This window comes from Anomaloglossus baeobatrachus, chromosome 3 (assembly GCF_048569485.1).
Source record: "Anomaloglossus baeobatrachus isolate aAnoBae1 chromosome 3, aAnoBae1.hap1, whole genome shotgun sequence".
In the NCBI taxonomy this organism is placed as follows: Eukaryota; Metazoa; Chordata; class Amphibia; order Anura; family Aromobatidae; genus Anomaloglossus; species Anomaloglossus baeobatrachus.
Genome location: NC_134355.1, coordinates 604,051,238 through 604,075,937, shown reverse-complemented (window position 1 = coordinate 604,075,937; position 24,700 = coordinate 604,051,238). Strand labels below are relative to the sequence as shown.

Below are 24,700 nucleotides of genomic sequence, written 5' to 3'. Positions count from 1 at the left end.
AAAGGGGCTCTCACGGGAGAAGAAATTCTGGCCTACCCTGACTACAGCCAACCGTTTGTACTGTATACAGACGCCAGCAACGTGGGACTGGGAGCAGTTCTGTCCCAGGTACAGGGAGGCAGAGAGAGGGTGATAGCGTACGCCAGTAGGAAGCTTCGGCCCACAGAAAGGAATCCAGAAAACTACAGTTCCTTCAAGCTGGAGTTCCTCGCTATTGTTTGGGCAGTGACTGAACGCTTCAAGCACTATCTGGCATCGGCCAAGTTCACCATCTTCACGGACAACAATCCGTTGACACACCTGGCAACAGCCAAGTTAGGTGCGATGGAACAGCGATGGATGGCCCGGCTGTCTAACTTTGACTTTACCATCAAGTATCGGGCTGGCAAGAAGAATAACAATGCTGATGCGCTGTCCAGAATGCCTCACTTACCCGAGTCTGGAGAAGACCTGGATGAACTCGAAGAGATAGAGTTACCGGCTTTCCATCACCAAGGTGTTTCCCAGTGTGAGCATGCTGTGGGAGTGAAGCGCTCAAGCCAGCACGAGGTCTCGGTCAACCCATTACTCCACCATAATTGGGAAGAAACACAGAATGGTGACCCGGCCGTGCGATTGGTCAAAGAGAAGCTAGCGCAAGCTGAGACCCATCTTGGCCCAGACGCTCCAGAGGAAGCCCAGCAGCTGTGGAAGGAGAGGGGACGACTGTTCACCTACCAAGGCAAGCTCTGCAAGAGATATGTCAACTATCGAACAAATGAACTTGTCTGGCAGATAGTGGTTCCGCAGAGGGATGCTCCAATGGTCCTAGCAGCGTATCATGATAACGCAGGACACTTCGGGTGGAAGAAGTTGGAGGCCTTACTCCGTGATCGGTTCTACTGGGTGCACATGAGAAAGATGATCGAGAAATGGTGCCGAGACTGTGGCCCGTGTAACTTGAGGCGGAAGGATGATGCCAGCCAAAGGTCTCCCCTACAGCCAATTGTCACGAAGCAGCCCCTGGAGTTGGTGGCCCTGGACCACGTGAAGTTAACACCAAGTCGGTCAGGCTATGTGTACGCCCTCACCATTGTGGACCATTACTCTCGTTTCCTGGTAGTAGTGCCTGTGAAGGACCAGACAGCCAGGACGGCAGCTAGAGCGTTCCAGGCATCCTTTTGTCGACCGCACGGCTATCCGGAAAGGGTACTGACGGATCAGGGTCCTGCATTCGAGGCTGAAGTGTTCCAAGAGTTCTGTAACATGTACGGTTGTAAGAAAATTCGAACCACACCGTACCACCCCCAGACTAATGGACTGTGCGAGAAAATGAACCATGTGGTTATTGATATGCTGAAGACCCTACCGCTGGAAGAGAGGAACCAATGGCCAGAAAAGTTGCCAGATCTGGTAGACCTGTACAACCACATCCCAGTGAATTCGACCAACTGCAGCCCCGCTTACCTGATGCGAGCCAGACCAGGCAAGTTGCCTGTAGACTTTGAGATGGGGACTGTGTCGCCTGAGGCGGTTCAAGAAATAGAGGATTGGGATGCAGAACGGCAGCAGCGGTACCGTAAGGTCCAGGAGTGCGTGGAAAGGAGCCTGTCTCAAGCAAGAACGAGACAAGAACAGCATTACAATCAAACAGCCCCAGCAACTCCATTAGCACCTGGAGAACAAGTCCTCAAGAAGAAGCGGAAGACGCATAAGTTGGATGATCAGTGGGAAAACGAGCCCTACACCATTATCCCCTCCAACTTTGACAATAGTAAGGTATGCCTCATAAGCAAAGATGAAGGCAAGACCTGCCAAGCAATTTCCCGAGACCGCCTGAAAGCGTGCCCTGAACGGTGCCGAATCCAAAGAGAAATGGAAGGAGTACAAGGAAGTCCCCAAAGTCAAGAGAAAGAAGGGGAGATGATTCAAACCATCCTTGGAAAGTTCCCCAAAACTTGGACCCGAATCAACAATGCCATAGTGGTACCAGTTTTGACGTTTCCGCAGTTGGTCGAGCCAGAAACAGAAAAGGTTCCGGATCCACCTAAAGAATCGTCCGCTCCAGCACGAGATGACACGCCAGCAGTGGAACAGGAGGATCAACCCCCTGTCAGTGGTGAACCTGTCATACCCTTGGCGAATCTTAGACCACAAAGGCAACCATCACGCTTACCTATTGGGGTTAGGCCCACCTGTAGTGCTGAGATAGAAGACGCACCACGTAGTCAGGGGCAAACACCAGAGCTACGTAGGTCCCAGCGCAGCACTCGGGGACAACCCCCTCTAAGGTATAGGGAGTCTACCGTATAAAGTAAAGAGTACTTATTAGAGTGTAAATAGTTATGCAAAATGTCTGTCATGTTGTGTACAAAATGTTTTCTTTTTCTTTGATTGCGAAAATGGACAATTGGGCCACTGGACTATGGGTGGCCAACACCTAAATTGTTCATAGTTAGCACCAGTGTGCTCAAACACCCCTGAAGAAAAACCCGTCCGGTGTGCATAGAGTGGGGTCATCAATGCTCTGACGCACGCCCAGAGCCTACGTTGGGGGTTTGATCGCGGCGGGTCCCCCATGGAGCAGTGTAATGGACACCCGGCAGGGAGCCACACTGGACTCTCATAGAAATGTTTAAGATTGTAACGTTAAAGAGAATGTGCCTCCCATATTGGGATGAAATGTATGACATGTTATGTTTTGTTTCTACAGTCCGGGAGTACTGAATTCAACTAAGGGGGAGTGTGGCGCCCTAGGACCTGGTCGCCACAACGGCATTGCCCTCCTGAGGGTTAATGCTGAGCCTGGAGGTAATGGGGAAATCTACTGGCCAGTAAGTTAACATCCACCGCAGTTTCTCCCTCAGGCCAGTAGGGGGAGCTCTGAACCTGAAGTTTCAGGGAGCTTCCTTAAGCCTGACCTGGGGGAGGAGTTAGTAGTCTGTAGGGAGCAGTAGAAGTGAACAGACGCAGAGTGAGCTGTCCTGTGAATCTGGGGCCTAGAGCTGGAGCAGTTTGGCCCAGAGAAGCAGGAGTAGCTGAGAGGCAGCGGAGAGACTCGGACATCGGAGTCTGTGGTTGCCAGGGTATAAAATCCGTCCCTGGTAGCCGAATCCGAAGGGCAGGAGAGCTGCAAGCCCCTGGCCCAGACACATCCAAGGTACAGCTGCAGCATCAGGGCCCGGTGTGGACCCCAGCGGGGAAGCACCAGAGAGTGGGCCTGCGCAGCCACCTACAGAGGGAAGGGACGTGCCATTGGTCCCAGCAGCGAAGAGGGCCATTGCTGGATTCAGAGAAGCAGGGTCCTATCATCACCAAGAAAGGTACAGGAGTAGGCCTCATACTCAGCTGGCCAGAAAGATCACCCCAAGTACTTCCAGGCCGACCGGATCCCCATCACCACCTGTAACGGTCTCCCAGGACTGGACTGTTCCCAGAGTAAAAGAGGAAAAGGTAAAGAGACTGTTGTTTGTGCCTGGTTCTTTCCTCGCCTGTCGGCCCTGCACCGTGTTAGTCACACAGCACCATAGACTTTCACAAGCACCAACTGTGCCCCGGGCATTGCTCCACCTGTGGGGAGCAGTACTACCATAGCTGCTATATCATCATCCCGGAGGCCTCACACAGCAGCGGCGGCTTAATAGCCGCATGCCACAGGTGGCGTCACGAACACAACCATTAACAAGCAAGCCACATATTCAACTGACACCCACCAGGGCCACGGAGCCGGGCCCAGCCACCACTGACTACCACCGGACTAGTCCGGCCCGGCACCGGGTGTCCCATAGCCCTGGGGTGGGCGAGTCACTATCAGGTTGCCTAGAACTCCAGCCCTGAAAGGCAACAGTACTAATCACTGTGCTGCCATACATGTATAACAGATGGAGTCCCAACTGTTCCTAAGAAATGGGCCAGGTTAAAGTACACCAATCATCAGGATTTTTCTCTATATGCTAAAGCCAAGGCTATACTGGCGCTATCAGGCTGATTCTATACATACCTTTAGTTGTCAGCTTGGATGTGTAGGTTTTGAAACACAAGCAAGTAAAGTTTGTAAAATGAGTAGCTTTTTGAATGGCAGCAGCTGCCAATCAGCTGATAGCTGCGCAGGGTTTTGATAGCGATTCCCATCTCCCTGTCTGTCCTCCCCATGTTATTTATGCTAATTATATTATACAATCATTTTACTGACTAGAAGGACCTATGCTGATGTCATATCCATGTGACCAGAAGCCAACATGGCGGATACCAGCAAGTAACAATATTTTTCTGTTGGCTGAGGCCCCACCCCTTCTAGTCCCATGGGTAGGACATCAGCACAGGTCCTTCTAGTCACTTAGTAAAACAATTCTATAATAGAAGGAATCTTCTAATAGGCAGGAATCACTATCAAAACCCACCACAGATATCAGCTGATCGGCAGCTGCTGTCATTCAAAAAGCTGCTCATTTTACAAACTTTACTTGCTTGTTTTTCAAAACCTATACATCCGATCTGACAACTAAAGGAATGTATAGAATCAGCCTGATAGTGCCAGTATATCACTGGCTTTAGGTTGCATAGGTTAATCTTGGTGATTGGGGTGCTTTAAGTGCATGGAAGTGATATCCCATAGCACGTTTGTAATCTTACAGAAATGCTAGAGAGTCACACGTAGCCACCTGACTATCCTATTCCTTTCAGTACATAATGGGTTCCCTGTGTTTTGTAAAAGATCAGATCCCAATGGTTGAAACCTAATCTATAGCATGTTTATGGCAAATCCTGTCAATCTGCTAGAAATATCCACGATGAAACCTCCACCATAAATCTACGTCAGTTAAATGTGACTGACTAGCACATTAATATGACATTCAGACATTGACACGTTTCTATTTCAATATATACATGTTAATGAAATACATTTTAAATGAGCCTTGAGTCAAAGGACTCCATATGCAATTCATGCCTACTTTACTAAAATGCTCATTAGGATAAATTAAAGAAAATCTTCCAGACTCACGACAGAAAAGACAAGTCCCCAGTATGGTGGTAAGTGTAAAGGCACCTGCCAGTAGTGGACAATTATACATTTTCCATGTCAGGTAGATACTGTAAATTTCTGAAATTCTAACATCTGAAACACTGAAGACGAGTATCATAAGTGTAAGTGGAAATAGCCTGGGAGTGAAAAGAAGGTGTTATCATACTTCAAAGGGATAGTTCTTTTCACAGCAGATTTTTCATAGTCACTCTGGATATTTTTTTATTGTACTCTATCAATATGAGATAATCATCTATTTCCAGCATAGCTAATAAGTATACATGTCGCAGAGGGAATGGGGCGGTTTACTACTGGGGAATGTCACTTTGGTGGCCGTTGCCGGTCCCGTGCCCTGGGTGCTTTTTAATGGGGAATATTTACAGGGGAGATTAAAGTCATTGATGTGACGCGACATGCGGGTTGCGGTTAATATGGTGGAACCGCCACTGATGAGTTGGTTACCCCTAGGGCTGGTAGTGATGGCAGCTATGATGGTAGGCCCTCCGCAGGTAGGGCTGAGCCCAGAGATTTGTATGATGGAGACTTTCGCCGTTGATAAAGGAGGCCACACCATGGTTGTGGTTACCAGTCTATACACTCTTGACCCTCGGACGTCTGGTTCTGGTCCCTGTAGATCCAGTGCCAGTTTGATGACTCGGTTGCTCTGTCCCCGGCACCCTCAGTGTGGTCGGGCCCCCATAGCTTGAAGTGGTTTGGGGCCCGACTGTCCCTTTTTGGGGCAGTCTCCTTGTCCGTACGGCAGGCAGTGTAGACCCTGTAGGGCTGGTCTGTGTCCAGAACCCTGATCCTTGCTTTACTGCTGATGCCCCCTGGATCTGTGTGTCAGTGAGGTCCGTGAAGGTCCCTTCACTGTGCAAGTATTTGCCAGGCCATGTAAAACTGATGCCTGACCTAGGGCCCTGTGCCTTATCGGTGCTCTTGTCCCAGTGGTTCTCGGGTGTACCAACCCTGGCGACCACTCTCCTGTGCCCCCAGGTCAACACTTACATGACCCAGCTCAAGGCACTTCTCCTCTCTACCATGTCCACTAACTAACTCCCTGCTGTCCCCTCCCACCAGGCTGTCTAGTCCCCTGGTCTGGCTCCGCCCTCTAGGTGGCCATCCCCTTGTGTCCGACTAGCCAATTATCCCTGAAGTGGAGTGGAAACTGGGATTTCTGTGTGTTTAGGTGTTACTGGCACTGGTGTTACAGGTCCTGAGGGTAGGCCCTGCATCCTGTTGAGGATGCAGTACCTAGTAGTGCCCTGAGTGGCTCAGGGGCGCTACATATATAATTAATGAGGTTTAATCACTGAGACTTCACTGACCAGAAGAACGGGGGTCCCATGTCCCCCATATGCATGGAGAGGTAGTGTGCATGCATTAACTCCTCTCTATTCACTCTTAACAGTATGTGGAAGTGGTAATGTACATATAGGATGACAACTTCATTTATTGTCTGAATGCTTGGTAATATCCATCAGTCCCATGGTCTTTAAACATAGCAAAACTGCTCATGTGTGACCACCACTTAAATGAGAGACCTGATACCCTAGAGGTGGCACAAGCAGAGAAACAAAAGGCAGCAGCACAATGCGCTTGCTTTCTAACAGCTGCTGATAACACAAGAGTCAATATGTAGAGGAAACACACGATAGTAGGAATTTTTACAGTCTGAGGGAACATACAGCCTAAACTGACAGTGTAATCTAAAGATAAAAGGATATGAGACAATGGATATACTCCGCACTGGCGGCGATTCAATAGAGTTCACACCAGTCAGTGAAGAACATCCGGCTTATGGAAGTCTACTCCTTTCGACATCAACTTTTTTCTTTATCAGAAAAAGTCATCGACAACCTGATGGTTTGTCCTGATGAAGAAAGAAGTGGGTTTCGAAATAAGAAGATTTCAATAAACCATATGTTCTTCACTCTCTGGTCTGAACTCCATTGAATTGTCGGCAGTGCAGATTCTATCCATTATCTTCTATCATTTGATCTCTGCACACAGTGGGGCCACAGTGTCATGCTTGCCAGGTGTAGCAAGCATGTCGAAGTGCGTTCAGACCTACGTGTATTAAACACAGCAAAAAACACACAAAAAGGCGGGCACAAGGGACACAAAAACAACGGGAGGCCCGGTAACTAGTAAGAGGGGTAAGGGAGCACCTCTTAAACTCACCTGCAACTGTCCCTTTTCTCCTCACCAGTCCCTATACAGTCTCCGCAGGTGTCACTGACCAAGAACCTGAGACCCTATAATGGCGCTATAGTAACCCTGACTAGTGAGGGACAGATGGGGTTCACTAGACCTCACCGCTGCACTAACAACACAATGGAAATAAAGGCAAACAGGGGGGAAATTAACATCTGGAAGAGTATAGCCTGAGAAGGAACTTGGCTTGCAGAACCTTCCTCAATGGCACCAGGACACAAATGACTTTGTATCTTCAGTGGGGAATGCTGGGATACCCTGCTATTTGAAGCTGAAGGGCATGATTACTGAGTAAGTACAGATAATCACTCAGCAATGAACTGCTTAGGGGTGCTTCACACATAGCGAGCTCACTGCCGAGATCGCTGCTGAGTCACGCTTTTTGTGACGCAGCAGTGACCTCATTAGCGATCTCGCTGTGTGTGACAATGAGCAGCGATCTGGCCCCTGCTGCGAGATCGCTGCTCGTTACACACAGCCCTGGTTCGTTTTCTTCAAAGCCGCTCTCCTGCTGTGACACACAGATCGCTGTGTGTGACAGCAAGAGAGCGACAAATGAAGCGAGCAGGGAGCAGGAGCCGGCGTCTGACAGCTGAGGTAAGCTGTATCCAAGATAAACATCGGGTAACCAAGGTGGTTACCCGATATTTACCTTAGTTACCAGCCTCTGCAGCTCTCACGCTGCCTGTGCTGCCGGCTCCGGCTCTCTGCACATGTGGCTGCTGTACACATCGGGTTAATTAACCCGATGTGTACAGCAGCTAGGAGAGCAAGGAGCCAGCGCTAAGCAGTGTGCGCGGCTCCCTGCTCCCTGCACATGTAGCTGCATTACACATCGGGTTAATTAACCCGATGTGTACTGTAGCTAGGAGAGCAAGGAGCCAGCGCTCTCCCTGCTCCCTGCTCACACTGGTAACTAATGTAAACATCGGGTAACCATACCCGATGTTTACATTAGTTACCAGTCTCCGCAGCTTCCAGACGGCGGCTCCGTGCAAGCGCAGCGTCGCTTGCACGTCGCTGCTGGCTGGGGGCTGTTCACTGGTCGCTGGTGAGATCTGCCTGTTTGGCAGCTCACCAGCGACCATGTAGCGATGCAGCAGCGATCCTGACCAGGTCAGATCGCTGGTCGGATCGCTGCTGCATCGCTAAGTGTGAAGGTACCCTTAGGAAAAGCTGCAGGAGAAAAACTGGCACTTAACCACTGCAGTGCCAAAGGAAATGAAACCCATTTAAATGAAAAGAGCCAGATGAGAGGCTCCAGACCAAAGGCTGTCACTGGTCTCAACATGCAGGAGACGATCCTCACACACAGCTATACCCCCCTCAATCATTCTACCATTTGTTCACAGTTAAGATCTTATTGCGCTTTTTTTGTCTTTCCAGCCCCTTGCATAGCATAAATTAAGCATAAAGAATTTGTACCTTTGGTGTTTTTATTGCTGACTCCATTCATAAAAAATGAAGTTTAATAAAATCTGGTGTTTAGGCTGCCCGGTGCACTTTTGGTGTGACCCAGATTCTTATTATACCATTATGCCCACTGGCATTTTGCATGCCCCAGCCTCCTTCATGGGTGATTGACAGCATTGCTTGGACAGCTTTGTTTGAGGAGAAAGCTCAGGCAAACCAGAGATTTCAATCACCATTGATGAAGGACATGCAAAATTAATGGCTGGGAAAGTACAAAGAACACTCAGATTATGTGCCGCCCTGGCAAAACCAGGGTGTCACAAAGGTCTGCATCCATGTTTTTGGTGCAGATCTCACACTCCCTTGGGAAGTTTCCCACACACAGAAACACACCATCCAATCAGGTCCCACTCACCCCCTCCCCAGGAAAAGGGAGGGGTGGGAGGAGCTTAGAAAGAGCAGGGTTGAGTTTGGAGTCAGTCTGCAGGAGGAGAGAGTTCTAGAAGCAGCTATGTTGGGAGCAGAGGAGAAGTGGTAGTAAGGGCTTCAGGAGCAGGCTAGCCACTTGTGGGGACCTGGAGTGGACTGGGCGAGGGTAGTGGCCCCCCCCGGTGCCAGCTGTCGGGACCCAGTCCGGACCAGTGTGCAGAGCAGACACAAACCTCGGACAGGAAAAGAGCACCTGAAACACACACACGGGTGTGGGACCCGTACTCACAGCAACCGGCCGTGGGCACCAGTTACCAGCTACTTGGTTCAATTCTGGACTCGTGTCAGTTATTGCTTATAGGGAGAGTTATACCAGGATTTCATGGACTTGTGAGTACATGGGAGCACACACAGTCTTTTATCTCAATTCGATGAAAACAGATTTTACCATTACTGAGATAGAAGATGACAAATGCTGCTACTAATATTCTGTGGAGAGAGAAGAGCTAAGGGCAGACACAGGCGCCACCTCCACATTGCAACCAGGGACTCCACAGCTTCTCCTCCTCAGAACAAATTCAGACATAAAGTCCAGGATAACATTTAACAATTCTTTACTGAAGAACTCGCACAGTTTCTGTGGACACATCCACTGCGGGCAGATAGCCTGAATGTTGCAGGCATGTAACTGTTTGGTTTAATGTCACATTTTCCTGCACACCGCGCCCTCCTGCACATCTCTCCGACTACTATAGGACTGTCTGTTTCCCCCAGCAACACCACAGTGACAGATAGTAAATTCGTGGAGTCCCACATGGATCTAATGGCATCCCCTCCCACAGAGATTTGATATACCACCGGACGGAGTTCCTCCACCACTGTCTCTGTGACGACTCATTCGCCCAGGTCCATGTTACCTCACACCGAAACCAATCCTATTGGACTCAGTTGTTTCCTGAAAATTCCACTAGAGCCAAGGCCCACAACTTCAGGGTTTGTGCCTATTTCTTCACCTGACGACTAAAGAGTTTCCTTTGTCCACTTTATTTGGGCTTCCTAGGGTGACCCTGAGGGTCTGGCCAAATTACTCTGGGCTTCTCTCACTATAACTCCCTCAAGTACAGCTTCTACTCTCTACTCAACAATGTCCCTATGTGACTAATCCCAAGTGTCAACTTACTGTTGCTGAGCAGATTTAACCTTTAACTGCTTCAGCCCTGCTCTCCATCCTAACCTCAAGCATTTGCACCTTCTGCCATAAGATGCACCAAAAACACATGTTTTAGGTGCATTTTTGGTGTGTTTTTGTGCCATGCTTTTTTTTGCCAAAATTATTGGGTTGAAGGGCTAACAAATGTAGGAATAAATGCATCAACAATTGATATGCTGCAGATTATTTTCTGCGCCAGATTTGCAAGGAAAAAATAAGCAACGAGAGCACAGTACATCAGAATTCTCATTGACTTTACTGGTGTAAATGTGGCGCCCCTGACCTGGTCAGGCACCACAGAGTATTGCACCCATGCGGGAGCAATGCTTCCAGGTAATCTCCAAAGGCCAGGATGAGGTGCACACACAAACATATAGTGACCAGGCCTCCCACATCACCAGAGGGGACCCTTGGGTAGCCAGAAGGGGTTAACTTTCAATTCCCAGCTAGGGGTGTGTTCAGGGGCTGGTTGCTAGGAAGCAGGGCAGAGAGAGAGAGGAAGTGAGAGGAGTCTAGAGGAAGAAGTTGAAGTGTGTGGAGGGGAGCAGAGAAGCTCCCGTGCAGACAGGTCCTGAGGAGTGCTGTAGCTGAAAGCGGAGGAGAACGGAGTACTGTGGGTCGGCCTGAAGAGCATCCAGAGAAAGAGGGGTGGCTGAGTACGGAGATCCCAGTATCCGAGCACACAAGGGGAACTAGGTCCCCAGAACAGGCAGCAGATCATCCAGAGCTGCTTAACCTACAGGTTGGGGGGGTACTTCATGCCCTCACCACGACTACACAGAGCTTGAGCCAAGCAGCACACCAGGCCCATAAGGGGACAGGGCCAGAAGCCATCCCACCAAGGCCACGCTGCCGGCAGACGAGCCAGAGAGAGGGGAGCAGGGTGGTGACAGCTTCCCTGGAGGGGTCCTACCACGCTTCAAGCAAAGGACCCTCCTAAAACAGAAAGAGTGCAAGGAAGGCGAGTGGACAGCTACCCTCGGAACGGCCTCCTGGAATTCCTGGTTCCACCTGGTTATCACAGTGTCGCCCGGGCATCTCACCGTGACCCCCCCAACAGTGAGTAAACACATTGAAAGACTTTTAGACTGTGTTTGAGTCATTCTGCGACTTGTGGTACTACAAACCCACACCGGGCCCTGGGGCTTGCCTCACTCTCAGGAGGCTACTATATCCGACTGCACCCACCATCAGCCCCAGGCGTCCCCTAACCTGCAGTGGCGGTCCCCACTGACCGCAATACTGAGAGTGGCGTCACGATCAAAACCGAAGATTCCCTACCTGTGACCAGCACCAGCTACGTGGAGTCCCTAAAGGTATGCACCGATACAACACCTGTGGGGCTTCACATCTGGCGTCACGAACAGGATAAGGACTAGACCTGTTCAGACAGGTGACCGTGTGCCTCAGAGGTCCGACCGCAAAAATTGAACCGCCGCCATATTGCCATCTTCAAAAGCGCGCGCTGCAGCCCGCGCGAGGGAGAAGAGCACCGCCCACGAAGAGGTGTGGCCGCCCCAGAATTCCCACAATTCAGAGAGCGTTCTGACCCAGGAAGTGGAAAGGGAGCGCGCAGATTTCTGAAGAAAAATGGACGCTGCAGGAGGTAATGCCCCTGGTCAGGGCGACGCAGCCCAAGCGATGCCAGCCCCTGTCGCGCTGGACGCCGCAGCGCCTGGTGCCGGTGCCGCGGTCGCAGCTGCGCCGGCCGAAGTCGCCCCCATAATGCCAGTGTCCTTGTTGTATGCCCCAGGGGCGCAATGGCTGCCTCAATACGCCGGTAAAATAGACACGCTGACCGGGTTTAAGAAAAAGATCAACACCCTGCTAGACATGCACGCGATGACTGGTAAACAGAGGGCCGCTGTGGTGCTGGGACAATTGACTGGAGCAGCAGAATTGGAAGCTGAGTCCTGGGCCAATGATGACCGGAGCTCTGTTGAGACCATCTTTGCCAAACTAGCAGCTGCTTTTGAACACCGCACGGAGGGAGAGCTGAGAACGGACTTCTATAACTGCCGGCAGAAGCCCCAAGATAGTATAAGAGACTATGCCCTCAGGCTGCAGGCTGCACTACGGGCTCTCAAGCTGGTGGACCCTGTCAGTGACCAGGAAGGAAACCGGATGATGAAGGAACAATTCCTGCGGGGCCTGCGCTCTCCTGAGGATGGGAAGCAGATGAAGCTGTGGTCCCTAGAACACCCCGACGTGGACTTTGCCATTCTGAAAGACCGGGCAGTGAAAGCACTCCAACCCCCTGTGGACACAGACCCTGCCAGTTCCACGGCTGCAGGAGCGGAATCCTCCACGCAGGCCCTGATGACTGCAAAAGGACTCAACGCGCCAGCAGAGACCATAAGTACGCTATCCTCCCAAGTGCAGCAGCTCACTAAGGACGTCGCACAAATCCTGAAAGCAATGCAGTTGCCCTCAGAGACCAAAGTCCCTCATCAGATCCTGCTAGCCGACAACCCAGAGGACGTCCCTTGGATGCGGAGGAGAAGGGGTCCCCCAACTCGAGGCAGGAGCAGTGATCGCTATGACTCAGCTGGACAACCCATCTGTCGTCGTTGCCAGAAGGCAGGTCACTATGCAAGGGCCTGTCCTTTAAACGAGTCAAACCTGGGGCCGAGGGCCAGTCCTCAGGATTAAGAAGATCAGGCCCAAGTCGCTGCTGTGATCAGTACGTGGGTGGACGTCCTGTCCTGTCCATCGTCTTGGACGGGATCCCTACCCCGGCATTATTGGACACCGGCTCTCAGGTCACCACGATCCCGTATGTCCTTTATCGGAGGTTTTGGTCGGACGACGATCTCCGACCACCGGACCCCTCCCTCACCATCTATGCTGCCAACGGACAACCTATAGACCAGATCGGGGTCAAAGAGGTAACCATAAAGGTGGGAAGGCAGGAAATGAAGGGACAAGGACTGATTGTTGTGGACACTGATATTAGAGAAAGGAACCCGCAAATGATTTTAGGCACTAATGTCATAGAAAATTGCCTAGGGGAAGTGTTGTTGTTGCTTCACCAGATTGTTGAAGGTGCTGAGGGCGGGTCGAAAAGAGCCTTGCAAAAGGAGATCCGAATCATTCTGAGGAAGCAACAGGTAAAACAGACTGGCGGTGAGATTGGTAGTGTACGGGTGATGGATGCTAACCCCATTGTGATACCCCCACGGAGTGAAATGATGATGTGGTGTAGAGCAGCGGTAGGTCTCAGAGGACAAGATTACCAGGCTGTACTAGAGCCCACTCATTCAGACCACTGGCCCACGATTCTGACAGCCAGGGGGGTAGTTGATGTACACAAGGGACGAGTGCCTGTACGAGTGTTGAACTGTGGGGAGGAGGAAGCCAGACTACCAAGGTACGCTACCATAGCCAAACTGTTTACATGCTCAGATGACGCCATAACACCTGTAGGTCCCCTGACACAAGCTGACTCAAAAGAGGGTGAGACCTCCCAAAAGCAGTTAGAGGATTGGTGCCAGAAACTACACGTGGGGACTGACTCTACACCCGACTACCAGAAACATGGGGTTTACAGGGTCGCGCAGGAATACGAGCAAGTCTTTAGTAAGAACCCACTAGACTTTGGTAGGATCAAAGGGGTGCAACATCACATACCCACAGGCAGTCATCCTCCCATTAAGGAAAGACATAGGCCTATTCCACCAGCCCATTACCAACGCACAAAGGACATGCTGAAGGACATGAAGGAGGCAGGCGTCATAAGAGACAGTTGTAGCCCCTGGGCGGCTCCCCTGGTCCTGGTAAGAAAGAAGGATGGCACGATGAGGATGTGTGTGGATTACAGACGGATAAATCAGATAACACACAAGGATGCCTACCCTTTGCCAAGGATAGAGGAATCCCTCGCTGCCTTGAAAGCCTCTAACTACTTTTCTACCCTAGATCTTACTAGTGGCTACTGGCAAGTATCTGTAGCAGAAGAAGATCGGGAGAAGACGGCCTTCACCACCCCAATGGGCCTCTGTGAGTTCAACAGCATGCCATTTGGACTCTGCAATGCCCCCGGGACCTTCCAGAGGCTTATGGAATGCTGCCTAGGGCACCTCAACTTTGAAACCGTCCTGCTCTACCTGGATGATGTCATCGTGTACTCCAAGACCTACGAGGACCACCTGAAACACCTGGCTGAAGTCTTTGAAGCACTATCCCGATATGGAATGAAGCTGAAACCATCCAAGTGCCATCTACTGAAGCCAAAGGTCCAGTACCTAGGTCACGTGGTCAGTGCAGAAGGAGTAGCACCGGACCCAGAGAAGGTCACAGTCATCCAGGAATGGCCCACACCTACTACCGTCCGGGAGGTACGTCAGTTCCTTGGCTTGGTAGGCTACTACAGAAGGTTCATCAAGGGCTACACGAAAATGGCAGCGCCTTTGCAAGAGCTCCTGGTAGGCCACCCAAAGAAGAAAGGAAAGATCTCCGGCCCGCCATTTCACTGGGGAGAAGCAGAAGAACACTCCTTCAGACAAATGAAAGGGGCCTTGACGGGTGAAGAGATCCTAGCCTACCCTGACTACGGCCTGCCATTCGTACTGTACACAGATGCCAGTAATGTGGGACTGGGAGCAGTGCTTTCACAGGTGCAGGGAGGCAAAGAGCGTGTGATTGCTTACGCCAGCAGGAAGCTCAGGCCTACTGAAAGAAACCCGGAGAATTATAGCTCATTCAAGCTAGAGTTCCTGGCCATGGTATGGGCTATCACAGAGCGGTTCAAGCACTACCTGGCAGCCACCAAATTCACTGTCTTCACGGACAACAACCCCCTGACCCACTTGGATACTGCTAAATTGGGTGCCATGGAGCAGCGTTGGGTAGCCCGACTGGCGAATTATGACTTTACTGTCAAGTATCGAGCTGGCCGCAAGAACGGCAACGCAGATGCTCTGTCCAGGATGCCTCACCTAGCAGACGAGGGTGAAGATGAAGATGATCTTGAAGAAATTGAGCTGCCAGCGTTCCATCGCCATGGAGCAAAACAGTGTCGGCAGTCGCGTGCCAACCGCCAAGAGGTGACCCTGAACCCACTACCTCACTACAACTGGAAGGAGACCCAGGAAAATGATCCAGCGGTAGGCTTGGTAAAGAAACTGATCAGCCAGCCTGGCGCCAGCCTTGACAAAGGAGCCCCACCTGAGGCACAGTACCTATGGAAGGAGAGGGGTCGATTATTCATCTATCAAGACAAACTTTACAGGAGCATCATTGACCCGAGGACGCATGAGAAGGTGTGGCAAGTGATTGTACCACAGAAGGATACGAGGATGGTGCTAGAAGCCTATCACAATGGTGCAGGCCACTTTGGTTGGAAGAAACTGGAGGCCCTACTTAAAGTAAGATTCTACTGGGTGGGCATGAGATCTGCCCTAGAGAAGTGGTGTCGAAACTGCGGGCCTTGCAATCTTAGAAGAAAAGACCAGCACCGCCAGAGAGCACCACTCCAGCCCATCCAAACTAAACGGCCTCTGGAGATCGTGGCCCTGGACCATGTAAAGTTGGCACCCAGCAGACAAGGCTACAACTACGCTCTCACTATGGTTGACCACTACTCCAGATTCCTGGTGGTAGTACCAGTCAAGGACTTGACAGGTCAAACTGCAGCCAAAGCTTTCCAGACACACTTCTGTCGACCACATGGCTATCCAGATCAAGTGCTCACTGACCAAGGACCAGCCTTTGAAGCTGAAGTGTTTAAGGAGTTTTGTAACCTGTACGGCTGCCAGAAGATCCGTACTACGCCTTACCATCCTCAGACCAATGGCATGTGTGAGAAGATGAACCACATCATTCTCGATCTTCTGAAGACGCTCCCATTGGAGGAACGAAGTCAGTGGCCAGAAAAACTACCCGATCTAGTGGACATGTATAACAACATCCCTGTGAGTTCCACGAACTGCACACCGGCATACCTGATGAGGGCCAGACCAGGGAGATTGCCAGTAGATCTGGAAATGGGAGTTGAGACCCCTGAAGACCATCAACAAGGTGCTGATTGGGATTCCAACCGCCAAGCCCAATACAAGAAAGTACAAGAGTGTGTGGAGCGAAGCCTGACTCAGCAGCGTGAGAAACAAGAAAAGGCCTACAATCGAAAAGCACCTGCTGTTCCTTTGATGCCAGGAGATATAGTTCTCAAGGGAAAGAGAAGGCGTCATAAACTTGACAATCACTGGGAAGAAGAACCCTATACTGTGTTACCATCAACGCTTAGCAATGAAAAGACATGCCTTATCAGCAAAGATGGAGGAAAAACAACAGCTGTCGTTTCTAGAGATCGCCTAAAGAAATGTCCTGAACAACTAAGAACCCCTGAAGAAAGTCCCAACCCTTTGCCAGTTCAAGAACCAAAAGAAAGGATGATCCATACTGCGCTTGGAGATTTTCCAGCAAGTTGGCCTCAATACAATGGAGCAGTTGTTATTCCAGTCATTACATTCACTCAATCTAGAGAAGTAGGAGACCTAGAAGCACCTGTTCAGAACCTAGAAGTGCCCAATGTAGCTGAAGCAGAAAACCACGCATTGGTATCAGTACCCAGTACACCCAGAATTCACATTGAGACACATACATCGGGTGGGAGGACACAACCTCAGACAGATGACAGTATAGTACTGCGTAGATCAACCCGCAGCAACTTTGGTCAGCTCCCATTACGCTATAGAGAAAATACAGTTTAGTTCAAAGTAACGGTATGAAAAGTAATGTTTAACCTGTTATAGTTAAGCAACGTTTAAGCGAAATGTGCCCACAAGGACTATTGTGAGACTTCCTTAAAATGTTAGACCACTGGTTATGAACTGGCTTTAACCACAAACTTTGCATTGTAAAAAGTTGCCTTCTTGGTACCAACCCCAGAGTCTGCCTGTTGAGGGGCATGGCTCTGCACCAACAAGGGGGCACGCCTGTTTATGGGGCCTGCCCTCCAACACTCGGAAGCGGGTACGCCTGTTTATGGGGCCTACCTTACACCACTCCCCTCAGGAGAGGAAGATTGGAGGAAAGGTCTGGGGAATGTGATGGCCCAGACCTGGTTACCAAAAGGACCGGTGACCTACCTCCTGGAGGTTTTTGGGTGGGTTCGGACATGTGGGTGGTTGGTGGTGGAATGGTACCTGGCATGTTTAAATGTAAATAATTGCCCCTGCGTGGGAAAAGTTTGTATTTACCTTTTTCTCTTGTCTTTGCAGCCCGAGGACGTGCTGATGATAACTAAGGGGGAATGTGGCGCCCCTGACCTGGTCAGGCACCACAGAGTATTGCACCCATGCGGGAGCAATGCTTCCAGGTAATCTCCAAAGGCCAGGATGAGGTGCACACACAAACATATAGTGACCAGGCCTCCCACATCACCAGAGGGGACCCTTGGGTAGCCAGAAGGGGTTAACTTTCAATTCCCAGCTAGGGGTGTGTTCAGGGGCTGGTTGCTAGGAAGCAGGGCAGAGAGAGAGAGGAAGTGAGAGGAGTCTAGAGGAAGAAGTTGAAGTGTGTGGAGGGGAGCAGAGAAGCTCCCGTGCAGACAGGTCCTGAGGAGTGCTGTAGCTGAAAGCGGAGGAGAACGGAGTACTGTGGGTCGGCCTGAAGAGCATCCAGAGAAAGAGGGGTGGCTGAGTACGGAGATCCCAGTATCCGAGCACACAAGGGGAACTAGGTCCCCAGAACAGGCAGCAGATCATCCAGAGCTGCTTAACCTACAGGTTGGGGGGGTACTTCATGCCCTCACCACGACTACACAGAGCTTGAGCCAAGCAGCACACCAGGCCCATAAGGGGACAGGGCCAGAAGCCATCCCACCAAGGCCACGCTGCCGGCAGACGAGCCAGAGAGAGGGGAGCAGGGTGGTGACAGCTTCCCTGGAGGGGTCCTACCACGCTTCAAGCAAAGGACCCTCCTAAAACAGAAAGAGTGCAAGGAAGGCGAGTGGACAGCTACCCTCGGAACGGCCTCCTGGAATTCCTGGTTCCACCTGGTTATCACAGTGTCGCCCGGGCATCTCACCGTGACCCCCCCAACAGTGAGTAAACACATTGAAAGACTTTTAGACTGTGTTTGAGTCATTCTGCGACTTGTGGTACTACAAACCCACACCGGGCCCTGGGGCTTGCCTCACTCTCAGGAGGCTACTATATCCGACTGCACCCACCATCAGCCCCAGGCGTCCCCTAACCTGCAGTGGCGGTCCCCACTGACCGCAATACTGAGAGTGGCGTCACGATCAAAACCGAAGATTCCCTACCTGTGACCAGCACCAGCTACGTGGAGTCCCTAAAGGTATGCACCGATACAACACCTGTGGGGCTTCACATACAGATAAACATGTTATAATCTGTACCAAAAACATACTGTGTGCACACAGCCTTACAGATCGCCACAGACTTTATCGGCACCAACTGCCATCACCCCTCTCAGTAATTGGAAAATCTGTATTCACTGAAGACAGATTTTACAGATAAATTGAGAATTTTGAGAATGAAAGATCCGTCGAGGAGAAAGAAGTACATTTCTTTCATTACATATATTACAACTTTTCTTATTTTTAATTGTGCTATTAATTTCTAGAAAAATTAAATGCCAGTTCCTCTATCTGAGCAGCAAAACTTACAAGATGTTCTGTGAAATCATTCATCAAATGGTTGGAAAAAAATGAATAATATGTATTTTTATTAACTGTTTTTCACCTTGATGAAAACATTCTCATTCTATAGTATTCCAGAGATTTTGTATATAAAATAAGTGTTATACATTTCCTACCTTAATGCTTAGACCCAATCCGCCAACAGGGTCTCTGTGAAGTGTAACAGTTCTGCGCTTTAAAAAATTGGAAAAAAAATACAATTTAGGTAAATATTTTGTATACTATAACTTCACTTTCATCCAGAAAAAAAAATATTAACAAGATATTTCAAAGGGCAGAGCTTTACTTTTACATAGCTGGATTTTATAACTTTTATAGACAAAAAGGAATGGCAAATAAATTATTTATAAAAGCGCAATATATTATTCATAAAATAACATTAATAACTAAGCATTTGTGTGAACGCACCAGAGTGATAAATCTGATTTACGTGACACTTTTATTGTACTAAGTCTAACTGGGCATAGTTAAAAACAGTTCATAAGATATACTGTATAAGTATAAAGACATTTTAAAACATAATCATTCCTTATATAACTTATAAATAATGTGGAAAAAAAAGAAAAGAAAAGGAAGAAAAATTACAACATAATACCTTATTGGATGCACAGATAAAGCATTTCTTAACACATGTAGAGGCTCTTACTGGCTCACAGGGAAGGATAGGTGAATCTCCTTTTTCAGGAGTAGGACCCCAACTGTCACCCTCCTTCACAGCAGTGCTTGGCACAGTACACTTAGTGGACTATATACATAAAGGCCACAGGCCACTCTATGAAATTATATCATCGAACTGTCATAAATACCATAAATGTATCAGGTAGATGAAAGTCCACCAGTTGCACCCAACTGCATTCTACATATATGTCATAGGAAACATTGCAATATGCACAATGTAGTAGTCTTTCCATTCAAATATATGGAAGAAGTGATGACTGGAAAATTGCAAACAAGGGTGATGTAATTTTTGCTTTTCGCTCTACAGTAGGCCTCCTGATTCAATGTTACAGGAAGGCACTTGGCATTCTTCTCCGACACTTCACAACTATCACCAAGTCATGATTAATGCTGTAACGACTTATGACATACTATTCTCAACATAAGTCGTTTCCCTGTCTTTGATGTGTACTTGCACTCTGAGCTAATTAATCAGCCATCATCCGGCTCTAACAGCCACAGGTGGCGTGGAGCTCCACTAGTGACTGTTAACCTGTTAAATGTTGCTGTCAATCTCTTACAGTAGCATACAACATGTGCCAATAGGGGAGCACACTATTGGGACCCGTCATCAGTACTTACACATCTTGAACGTGGGACACCAATGGGTTGTCGTGACAGATGAAGACCATGGATGGTATTCATAAGAGACTGTGATTTTCAATTTACACAGCAGAGCTGTAGCACTGCTGTGTATAGCATATGTGATCAGATGATTGCAGGGTTAAGTCCTCTAAGTGGACTATTAAACACAGGGAAAAGTAGAAAAAAATGTTTTATAACATTTAATACATTTATATATAAAACTTCAAATCACCCCTCTTTTATCACATTTAAAATTAAGAAATTAAGAAAATACACATTTGGAATAGTTGCGTTTGAAAAAGTTTGATCTATGAAAATCTGAAATAAATTAATCTGACCTGTAAAGAGCGTAACGGGGAAAAAAAAGAAATGCCACAATTAAAGATTTGGTCTACTACAAAGCACAGTGGCCACATCGGTGTAAAGCTGAAACAGAAGGCTTTTTGTTGTCAATGCTGCATGTGAGCAGCGCTATCGCTGTCCGCTCATCTGTCATCACGTGACCCAGGCTGCAGTGACCTCTGATGCCCGGTCATGTAATTTCAACTTCTGTAATTGAAAGTCTGGCATCACCGTGGTGGGGCACAATCTCCTTGTGTGACTGGGCTGTGGGCGGAGTTTAACCACACATCATGGACCAGCATAGCTCTTGCTTTCGGTGCTCTGTGGGGAAGGAGTGCACGTGTGAGATAATGGGCTGTGGCGTGTGAAAAAACTCTGAGCTACCGGACTATCAGATTGTTGTACCGTCGTGTCCCGCAATCCAACAATCCGTTAGTCTGGTCACCGAACTCCATTGAACTAGCTGCCAGATTTCCAGATTATAGGATTGCAGGAGATGGCCGTACAGCAGTCTGGCAATCTAGCAGCAGGTTCAACAGAGTTCACAGCAGGGGAGCCCCCTAGTGTAAACTCCGTCAACCTGACTGCCAGATTGCAAAACTGTTGTGCCGTGTATCCCACAATTCAACAGTCCATATATCAAGGTCCATATATCTGGCAGCGGATTCACCGGTGGTCACACTTGGTACAGCGGGAACCCAGCTGTGAACTTCCATGACCTGACTGATGTCCCCACTTCTCACAGCTGGGTCCCTGGTTAGCCTCAGTTTGATGCAGGAGCCATATTGATCGGTTGTGTTTTCCATCACTGCAACTTCTTGATGTGGCAGAGCTTGGATCATCATGGGACCTTGTGCAGATTACATTGGACCTGTGGGGTATTTTGTGGGTTAATAAATTGGTGAAAGAGGGTAGGGTTTTTTTTATTATTTAAAATAAAGGATTTTTGTGTGTTTGTGTTTTTTTTCTTTTTATTTACGGAGTTGGTAATTGTGGGGTCTCATAGACAGCTCTCCATTACCAATCCAGGGCTTGATGACAGCTGTTAGTTTTAACAAATCAAAGCTGACACCAAACCCATATATTACCCCGATTGCCACCGCACCAGGGCAATCGGTAAATTGCCGCAACTGGCACATCTAATAGATGCACCAATTGTGGGGCTCCTGCAGGTTCCTATTTTTAGGCTGGGGCGGGTCCAGTAACCATGCACCTTTCAAACATGAGAATAGCAGTCCCCATCTGTCTGCTTCATCTGCACTGTTATCACAAACAGGAGGGGGACTCCAGGTCATACTTTTTTCTACTTTGCCTGCCAATAACTGTAGGGCTAAGTAAAATGTAGTTTTCATTTTTCAATTTCTATTTTCATTGCATGATGTTGTTGACTAGTTATAATGTGTCATGTAGGATAAAATAAAGATTGAACCAAAAGATAATGTCAGACTTTGCTTTCTCTGTCTGAAACATGTATCTTCCCACGTGCAATCTCTGGTCCTCCAAAGACCTTCTTCTCTCCTCCACACTTGTACGTTCCTCACTCAGTTGCCTCTCCCATGTATCTCTCCTAGCCTCTTGAATTCTGTGGCCCAATACAACCAATTATTCACAACATTAAGAACTTTCAGGGGAACCTTAGCAGTGTGACCTTTTGTGGCTTACCTTCCATGTGGAGTGTGTCAATGACTGCCTTCTGGACATCTGTCAAGTCAGCAGTCTTCCCCATGATTGTGTAGCCTACTGAACCAGACTAAGGGACCATTTTAAATGCTTAGGAAGCCTTTGAAGGTGTTTTGTGGTAATTATTCTAATTTTCTGAGATAACTTTTGGGCTTTCATTGGCTGTCAGCCATAATCATCAGCATTAACAGAAATAAACTTTAGCTCACTCTGTGTGAAATGACTCTGTATAATATATGTGCATCCCTTTTTGTATGAAATTACTGAAATAAATTAATATTTTGATATTCTAATATATTGAGATGCACCTATATAATATATATATATATATATATATATATATATATATATATATATATAGATATATATATATATATATATATATATAAAAAAAATATATAATTTACTTCTACATATTTTCCATTTGTAATAGAATTAACAGCTAGTTACTGATACGCTTACTAAAGCCTGCTTTACACGTTGCAATTAGTTGTACAATCGCATTTGCGATGTGACACGCCAAGGTTGCATACGGGATCTTATGAGATCACACGTAGGTCGTTCATTTGCTGTCACACGTGCGTTAGTAGTCTATGTTAAATTGATCAATTTTATGTGTGATCCTTTAGATCATGTGTTCTGTGACGTATGCATTGGGCACCTTTTTTTTTTTTTTTTTTTTTTATTTATTGACTTGACAAGCGTGTGTAATGTGTAGGGATGCGTTTTTACTATGTCATCTGCCATTCAGCTCTGCTACATGGCCGCTAACAGCAGACACAGACAGCCATGTAGCAGAGCTGAATGGCAGATGACAGCAGACACAGAAAGAGCCGCACTGTCAGAATGAACTCGGGTGAACCTCACCCGACTTCATTGTCATGCTGCGGCTCTGTCTGTGTCGCGCCCTGATTAGCGGTCACCCGTGAAGACTCACCGGTGACCGCTAAACTCCTGAGTTTAGCAGCCCTCTCTCATATACTCACCGATCCCCGATCCCCGGCGCTGCACGGCATTCACACTGCTCCGGCGGCTTTTACTGTTTTGAAAAAGCCGGCCACCCATTAAACAATCTCGTATTCCCTGCTTTCCCCGCCCACCGGCTCCTATGATTGGTTACAGTGAGACACGCCCCCACGCTGAGTGACAGGTGTCACACTGCACCCAATCACAGCAGCCGGTGGGCGTGTCTATACTGTGTAGTGAAATAAATAATTAAATAATTAAAAAAAACGGCGTGCGGTCCCCCCAATTTTAAAACCAGCCAGATAAAGCCATACGGCTGAAGGCTGGTATTCTCAGGATGGGGAGCTCCACGTTATGGGGAGCCCCCCAGCCTAACAATATCAGCCAACAGCCGCCCAGAATTGCCGCATACATTAGATGCAACAGTTCTGGGACTGTACCCGGCTCTTCCCGATTTGCCCTGGTGCGTTGGCAAATCAGGGTAATAAGGAGTTAATGGCAGCCCATAGCTGCCACTAAATCCTAGATTAATCATGTCAGGCGTCTATGAGACACCTTCCATGATTAATCTGTAAATTACAGTAAATAAACACACACCCGAAAAAATCCTTTATTAGAAATAAAAAACACAAACATATAACCTGGTTAACCACTTTAATCAGCCCAAAAAAGCCCTCCATGTCCGGCGTAATCCAGGATGCTCCAGCGTCGCTTCCAGCTCTGCTGCATGGAGGTGACCGGAGCAGCAGAAGACACATCCGCTCCTGTCACCTCCACGCAGCTAATGAAGACAGCCGCGCGATCGGCTGAGCTGTCACTGAGGTTACCCGCTGTCACTGGATCCAGCGGTGGATGCAGCGGTGGCTGCGGGTAACCTCAGTGACAGCTCAGCTGATCGCACTATTGGCTTCATTAGCTGCGTGGAGGTGAAAGGAGCGGCGGTGTATTCTGCAGCTCTGGTCACCTCCATGCAGCTGCGCTGGAAGCGACGCTGGAGCATCCTGGATTACGCCGGACATGGAGGGCTTTTTTGGGCTGATTAAAGTGGTTAACCAGGGTATATGTTTGTGTTTTTTATTTCTAATAAAGGATTTTTTGGGTGTGTGTGTTTATTTAATGTAATTTACAGATTAATCATGGAAGGTGTCTCATAGACGCGTGACATGATTAATCTAGGATTTAGTGGCAGCTATGGGCTGCCATTAACTCCTTATTATCCCGATTTGCCAACGCACCAGGGCAAATCGGGAAGAGCCGGGTACAGTCCCAGAACTGTCGCATCTAATGTATGCGGCAATTCTGGGCGGCTGTTGGCGGATATTGTTAGGCTGGGGGGCTCCCCATAACATGGAGCTCCCCATCCTGAGAATACCAGCCTTCAGCCGTATGGCTTTATCTGGCTGGTTTTAAAATTGGGGGGGACCGCACGCCGGTTTTTTTAATTATTTAATTATTTATTTCACTACACAGTATA

General features: G+C 48.6%; 1 protein-coding gene across 2 annotated transcripts in view; it reads right to left on the bottom strand.

The window, feature by feature from the left end:
• The window catches only part of SNTG2 (syntrophin gamma 2), an 873,134-nt gene that overhangs the window by 440,763 nt on the left and 407,671 nt on the right, over positions 1-24,700 (bottom strand). For both annotated transcript variants that reach the window (XM_075341061.1, XM_075341060.1), the window contains exon 3: positions 19,053-19,109. In XM_075341061.1, the coding sequence (XP_075197176.1) occupies positions 19,053-19,109 (57 nt within the window). The remainder of the gene's footprint in view (positions 1-19,052; positions 19,110-24,700) is intronic.